Source organism: Corvus brachyrhynchos, unplaced genomic scaffold (genome assembly GCF_000691975.1).
Source record: "Corvus brachyrhynchos isolate BGI_N302 unplaced genomic scaffold, ASM69197v1 scaffold255, whole genome shotgun sequence".
Lineage (NCBI taxonomy): Eukaryota > Metazoa > Chordata > Aves > Passeriformes > Corvidae > Corvus > Corvus brachyrhynchos.
Window position 1 is genome coordinate 7,534,637 of NW_008238358.1, and position 7,753 is coordinate 7,542,389.

Sequence of the window (7,753 nt, forward strand, 5' to 3'; positions counted from 1 at the left end):
TTGGAGTAGCAATTAAAATGTATCAGAAACTCTGCAGCTGTAGCAGGAGCTGTGGGGTGTCCTGGCAGGCAGAGGGTGCAGGGTTAGAGTGTAGCGAAAACCCAGAGCAGCAGCAGTGAAATGGTGGGGCTGGGCAGTGGTAGCCCTCCTCCCGAATGCAGCCAGGAGAAGCTTCCTTGGAGGTGGCTCAGGGGGCTCTGGGTCCTGGGTTTTCCCATGAGGTACCCGAGCAGATGGTGAGGGTCTTTTCTAGTGAGGTAGGGTGTTAATAAGGTCCCAGTCCAATGGCTGCTCTTATGAAGAGGCTCACCCACAGTAAGGAAGAAGCAGTGGCTGGGCTGGGCTCTGGCAATGGCCGTGAATTCACCTTGCAGTAAGCAACAGCTCAACTATTCTCCTCTGATGGAGAGCAAGAAGAACCAAGCCTAGCCCCTCACCCCCAGCCAAAATCTCATGGTATCTCTGCCCTTCCCAAGAGAATGCCCCTCAGCTACGATAGTGCAGCCAGCTGCACTCATCCCCCTTCTCCTTGGCTATACCCTTTGTCTTTCTTAAGTACTAGTTGTTATTGTCTCGTAGCAACAAATGGGAGAAAATTCCCTGAGAGAAAGAAACAAAAGGAAAAATCCTAACCCCCAACAGTTTGCCATTTTAATATTGTTCTCTTTTAAAAGAGCTGACCTAAACAGCCACTTAGAGTTGTTCATGGCAGATGACCTTGAGAATTAAAACTGTCTGCTGAGGGGTTAAATAGAAACCAATATTTCATTGAAATAATATATTTAAATGAACGCTTATTTTTAGCCCTGGAATGGTCAAAAATAGTGTTTTGAAGAAAAGCAGTGTCAGAGACTTATAAGCCATAGGCCAAAATTAGCTATTCATGAAGTTCAATGCTCACAAAGTATTTAAATCCCAGCCTTTCATAAGATTTACCTACTGCCTATGCTGTACGTTGCTGATTTGTAAGGAGGAAACATCACTGATACAGCCTAGCTGCCAGTTGTTCTCTATCTCTTATGTGGTACGCTGACAGTGTGGAGGAGCCACATACCCAGTGGAATTTGTCTGTACAGGTTTCCTGGTTTAAGGATATACTCAGGTTGTAGAAGACACTTGCATTTTACCTGCACATAAGTTTGGCCCTTACCAATAGGGAGTTTCTTGTACTTGCTGTCTTTATGGTTGCTACTCTTGTTTTTCGGCGTCTTATCTGTGCAACCTAATTACAGCAATCTATGGCTTTCCTGTAATATGTTTCTTGTCCATTGTTCCCACATAGTCTCAAGGGGGAAAAAAGAGAAGGTGGATTGCAAAGGAGGAAGACCAGGCTGAGTAGTTTAATTTGAGATGGCAAAAACTTTGGGGATTGAATCAGGAGTGGGAGATGAGAGAGATTTATGGAGGAATGAGTGTTGGATGTCAGCAGCAATCTAACCTTTGTTGGTTAGACAGTGGGGAAGAGGACCTAAGGTCCAGGTAGGAGCCTGGAAGGGAAGTATGTAGAAAGAGTGATGGAGAAAAGCCAAGGTAGATTTAAAAGTCAAGATGGACAGGCTGGATATGATAATATATCTTGGCCTAAGAATTGATTTGAATTTGTCAATACATATATTTAGATACAACAGCTTTGATGCTATAAAGTCATGTTAAATTACTCATGTTTCTTTTTCTCCCAGTTACTGTTGAATTGCCCATGGGTTTATTTTAATTTCTATTCCTCTGACAGAATCTGGGAATCTTCTTTTGCTGGTGGCAAGTCGTAACCAAATCGTTGTGGATAACATCACTTCTCAGTCACACAGTATTTATTCTCTGGTTCGGGATGGGACAAATATTGTGGCTATTGATTTTGATTCAATTACAGATCGTATCTTTTGGTCTGATACAACACAGGATAAAATTTGGAGTGCTTATCAAAATGGGACTGACCGAAAAATAGTAAGTTTTGCTGAGTAAGTTTTTCTTGTCTTTTGTCAAAAGAAAATGGAAGATGCTGTGTCTTCAATTAACAAAGAGGAAGAGGGAAATCCGAATATAGTAAGAAGGGAGAGAACAGGGACAAAGTGAAACAACTTTGTAGGTGCTAAGCTAACATTTCATATAGCTGTTTGAAAAAAAACCTGAATGCTTTCAAGAAGCCCTTTTTTAAACATCAAACTGTAAGCTGGTTTTCCTATAAGAAAATTCTAACTTCTTCAATAGACCTACTGAAGTTAGTAGGATTGTTTGGGTTTATGCTTTGCCATCACTTTGAATATGTGCACACTGTGATTCCTTCTGCATAATAGACCTAGAAGATATGGAAACTTGGTTCGCCATTTTCCATATCAGTAGAAATGCAAAGGGTAAAATTTAATATAAACTTTTTTGTTACTAAACAGGTGTTTGACAGTGGTGTCACCGTGACTGAAAGCATAGCGGTAGATTGGGTGGGTCGTAACCTTTACTGGACAGACTTTGTTCTAGAAACGATTGAAGTCTCCAAAATGGACGGGAGCCACAGGACTGTGCTGATTAGTGAAAATATAACAAACCCAAGAGGACTAGTGTTAGATCCCAGAACTGAGTAAGATTTTTAAATTTTTTTTTAAACATGCCTATTTTATGATGTAACTATTAAAATTTGGGACATGGCCAAATTGTATTGAAATTGTAAATTACAAAATTTAGTGTGTTTGCAGAGCTGATTAATATTTAAAGTCATGAGGTAATTACTGGTGATCTGTTGCTCTGTTTCAGTGTAACAAGATGACTTTTTAGCTATAAAAGATTTTTATACATTTGCTTCCTAGTTAAGAAATACTAATTCAAAATGATGATGTATCACTTCAGTTGGTGATATACCACAAGCTTATATGTGATTTAATGTCATACGCCTACCTTCATAGCCCCAAGTCTAAAGTAATTATTTAGATTGTATTGTTATCACAAAAGCACCTTCCCATTTCAGACAGCAAGTGGCATAGAGTAAATGAAATATGATTATTTGAATTGTTCATGTACAAACTTTTACTTGTTTTTGAGGTCTTCAATGCCTTGAACTCTGTTTACTGCTAGTTTTAGTGCTGTTAACATTATCAATGCATACCTGTATTAAATTCTTATGTAGCAACTGGAGAATCAGATTATAATCAACATTAAAAACCAGTGATACCAGTAGCTCCTATGTGCTGCTATTATCGACAAATAGAAACAGCAGTAGAAGTACTAAAAGTATTTTTATAACAGAAATTACTGTAATATCTTATGTAAGCATATTGCTAAAATAAATAATTTCAGTATCATTGTGTAGGACTGTTCTTAGAAAGATTGCTTCTATTTTTTGGGTTATGAGTCTTCATGTAATGTTTCTCAATAGGCAGCTAGGTTTTTTTCCCAGATTGGTAACCAGAAGTTACTTTTTTCAGTGCTCATGTAATGTTCTGGACTGACTGGGGCCAAAACCCTCGAATTGAAAAAGCCAGCATGGATGGCAAAATGCGCACAGTGATTATCAATAATAAAATCTACTGGCCCAATGGACTTTCCATTGATTATCCAAATAAACTTCTCTATTTTGCTGATGCTTATCTTGATTATATCGATTTCTGTGATTACAATGGAAACAACAGACGACAGGTGGTTGCAAGTGATCTGGTAAGACTTTAATGAGGAACTGTTGTTTTTGCATGTCCCTGCTGATAGTACATAAAAATATATTTTCATTGTCGTAGACTTGGGTGTATTTTTCTTCAAAATATTTGAGTGAAGCAGATGTGAAATATTTTAGCTTCTTCTTGCTGCTGTAAAAAGAGGAATTGCATATCCTATTCAGTCTCTCAGGAGATCTTCAGCAGAGCCTGGAGCTCCATGTAGACTTAGTGCTTTAGATCATTCTCATCTTTTCTGTCTGCATGTATGAAATCTGAAGGTGACATCTGACATTGCTGCTATTAGGTGGTGCATTTTCTGTAGGCAAATATAGTACAAAAAGCCTGGAGAAACTTTTTCTGGTCTTTTGTGGGTGACTATTGCTACTATTGTTGACAGCAGTGAAGGGTTTTGTGCTACTGGAACTTGGTGTGTGCAGCAACTCCATCAGGACCATCCCTCTTACAGGCTATCTCCCAGGGAAGTGCTCCTGGCAGCTTGTAGCACTGTCCTTGCATGAAAACAATAGTTCAGATGTTCAGTTGGTACACAGAAACTGGTATCAATAACCACCTGAATGTTTTCAAGAATTGACTCTTGGGGCTTTTACTTTTGGCTGGAGAGACAATTAGTGTGAAATAGGAGCCAAGGCAATCTTTCCACTCCTGGTTATCTGAAATCTAGATAAGCTACCTTCTTTGAACCCTGGTAAATTTTAGGGGAGCTTATCAGGAATGCAAGTTCTTGACAGGTCTGTAATTCTCATTAGACATTTTCCCGATGTGCTCTTGAAAATCTACTATTGGGTTTTCATCTGTTGGTTCTGCCCTGTAGTTAGACTGCTTTGTTAATTCCTCATTTGCTTCATCTCACAGAGTCTAGATAGCATTTTAGTTTTTAAAAAAATATATTTTCCTCATAATTTATGTCTTGTTTTTAGACAATAGATGATATTTCTTTTTTTCTTTCTGGAAAATACCTTTTGAGACATGGTTACTTCCTTATTTATTTATCTAAAAATTATGCTCAGCTCTGTTGTTACTTCATTGCAAGCTTTACATATACAAATCTCCAGAACTAAATTGATACTCAACCTTGCCTGTTTAGATATTGCAGCATCCACATGCTCTAACCGTCTTTGAAGATTTTGTGTACTGGAGTGACCGCTATACTAATCGAGTAATTCGGGCCAATAAATGGCATGGAGGAAACCAGACAGTTATGATTTATAATATTCACCAGCCATTGGGTCTTGTGGCAGTCCATCCTGTAAAGCAGCCTAATGGTAAGTTCATCAAAACAACTTTGGTAATTGCAGAAATAAGCATGCAGTAATGTCATGCATTGGAACACCAGGCATCAAGTCTTTTCAGCAAATAGATTGGGTTAAAACAAGCAAGTAATTAATACTATAATAGACTTACAACTGTTCAATCTGGTGTTAGGGAAAGTAACCATCTAGGCAGCATTTCAGGATAATGACTAACCAGAAAGAATAATAAGGAGGTGGGTAAGTGCCACTTTCTTGCACTTATGAATATTTGTATAAGACAATTGAAGCATTTTTGGAAAGCATTTTAATTAAAAAAATTTCTCTCTGCAGTATACCAGATTCAATTTCTTGTGCATTAATAATTCTTTTTGAAAAGATTACTGTCATCAACCTTCTCTGAAAGTACTTCTACATCATTTTAGTCAATGAAACAATAATGATAAATAGACCCCTTCATTGCATTAAATATTCTCCCTGAGGTCTTCTGCAGGTGATCTCTTGTAGCTGAAAGACTGTAAAAAAAATTCTTTCTGTTAGGTAGACATCTTTCATATCAGACATTTTGTTATTTCATGGCATGACTTGAAGAGTGGGAAGTATATTGATAAGAATATTATCTTTCAGCTTTAGTTATATTTCTTGTGTATGGAGTGTTTCCAAGTAATAAATATTAAAAAGACCTTTTGTTTTTGTTCCTTGAAAGACACCCCCATGCCAGGGAGGGTGGAGACTTGCATCTGAGTTAGGCACACTAGTACTTTCAGTGCTGCATTTGTTTCGGAACAAAACCTTCCTCAGTCATGTTCAGAACTAAACTCATCTAGCATTCTCCCAGCAAATTGATCAGTTAGAAGAGTGTAGCATTAATTTATGCATCATAATTATGGTTTGAGAGGTTTTATTTTACAACCCAAGGTTTAAAAAACTTTGTATCACTGGTTGAGAAATTTTTTTCTTTTTCTTCATTGTATTTAGTACATTCATAATTTTTCATTTTGAATTATTCTATTGTACTTTATGTGGCCAGATGGAAAAGGAGGAATAGAGCACTAGCAGAGTAGCAAAACATATTGATGTTGACTAATGAAGAAATAATTACTTGCTGATTGAAATTTCAGATGCAGTCATCTACTGTCATCCCCTCTCCTTTTTTTGTAAATCATTAGATCTTACACTAACCAGAGTTTAGATTCTTTTTACTGATGACATGAACAATTTTCTTAGAGTTTGAGTTCTGAGTTTATGCCATTATTTAATTGTTATGTTAGTTTGTTTCCAGTTCTTGTTAGTTTTTATCTTGGTAACAATTGTGTAAATTCCTGGAACTTCCAAGCTTTTTAGAATTAGGTCTTCTGCAATTGCTAAGGATATACTCAAAACCTGATTTTTGTTTTCTATGAAGATTACTCATTCTGAAAAATCTTCTTTAGCAGCAATTTTGTGGAAGTGATCTAGGTTGAATTTTCATGTATAGTAATAATAGCAGTCGGGAGAGACCTTCAATGTCTGTTTTTTTACATTTTACAACTTTAGATTGACAGTTGCAAAATGATCTAAGAAATTTGGCATTGAACTCCCACTATCTTTGAAAAAGACATTGCAACTATTTTCTCTTTAGTTTCTCCAAGAAATTTCAGCAAATAATTTAAATCCCTGATCTCGAAGGATTATTGCAATCAAGGACTGCAAATGCCACATGTTTCCTCATGTAGTTAAGAAAAGTGTGAAATGGCGTTTGAAAGATTTTGTTATGATGCATAAAAGTTGAAAAGATCACTATGATAATGATACTGGGTTTGCATGGAAAACTGTATCCTGTTACAAGTGTATTGTATTGCTTGCAGTTCTTAGAAATAATTTCATTATTTTAATTTTAAAGAAATAGCAAAGCTGTCTTGATTCCGGGTTGATGTTATCAGTAGCAATGAGACAGAATATTCTCTCTAGTTGCTCATATTGTTATAGTTGCTAATAGTTCCTTTTTATTTTCAGGTGTTAACTCCTGTGCATCATCCCCCTGTAGCCACCTCTGCTTACTTTCTTCATCTGGACCACTTTTTTTTTCCTGTGCTTGCCCTTCAGGATGGATCCTCTCTCCTGATAACAGGAACTGCATGAGAGGTAGGGCAGTAATAATGTGATGATAAAAAAGAACTGATATTGTCAAATCCATCCCTCTCCCAGGCAAAAAGCATACTTCTGTGGGCTGCTGCTCATGAAATCAGTTTGGGCCACTCCAGACAGACTTCATTTAGGACACATGGAATATACTTGGCCTAATGGTTTGGAGACAGGTTTGGGAAAGAACTGAATCAGAGATTCAGATGCTTCATTTGGAGAAAATGGGTGAAATCAATTTTCTTACAAGCATTTTAAAGAAGCCACATTTTAAAATTTCTCACCACATGGAATGTTTGGCTGTTGGAATGCGTATGGAAGGAGCTTAGTATCAGTTAAAAATGAAAACAGTCTGGCAGATCTTGTGTTCATTATAAGTATTCAGCTTGGAAACAGGGATTCTAATTGTAAGAATGTCAGGATGCAGGACTGGAAGGGACTTACTTGGTCACTGAAGTTTGTTTCTTTGTTGCCCTCGACTGCACATCATATGTAACCTTTTACCAGTCAAGCTCCAGTTCTAGATTAATCTGGGTTCTTGCGCCTAAAATCACTGAACCTCACAATTTTGATATTTGAAAACCTAATTTTCTGTTCAGATATAGTCCTTCCCCATTTTATGCCCATTTCTGATGACATTTTTGTCCATCAGGATAAATAGCATCAGTAGTTCTCCTTTAGCACTGGTATGTTTTGCTTTGTTTATATTTGAGGTGACTATCACACTCT

At 37.2% G+C, this 7,753-nt stretch overlaps 1 protein-coding gene across 5 annotated transcripts in view; it reads left to right on the top strand.

Moving 5' to 3' along the window:
* Positions 1 to 7,753, top strand: part of LRP2 (LDL receptor related protein 2) — a 118,998-nt gene that overhangs the window by 52,480 nt on the left and 58,765 nt on the right. For all 5 annotated transcript variants that reach the window (XM_017735815.1, XM_017735816.1, XM_017735817.1 and 2 more), the window contains 5 exons: positions 1,730 to 1,941; positions 2,385 to 2,569; positions 3,411 to 3,639; positions 4,741 to 4,918; positions 6,899 to 7,027. In XM_017735815.1, coding sequence (XP_017591304.1) covers positions 1,730 to 1,941; positions 2,385 to 2,569; positions 3,411 to 3,639; positions 4,741 to 4,918; positions 6,899 to 7,027 — 933 coding nt within the window. The remainder of the gene's footprint in view (positions 1 to 1,729; positions 1,942 to 2,384; positions 2,570 to 3,410; positions 3,640 to 4,740; positions 4,919 to 6,898; positions 7,028 to 7,753) is intronic.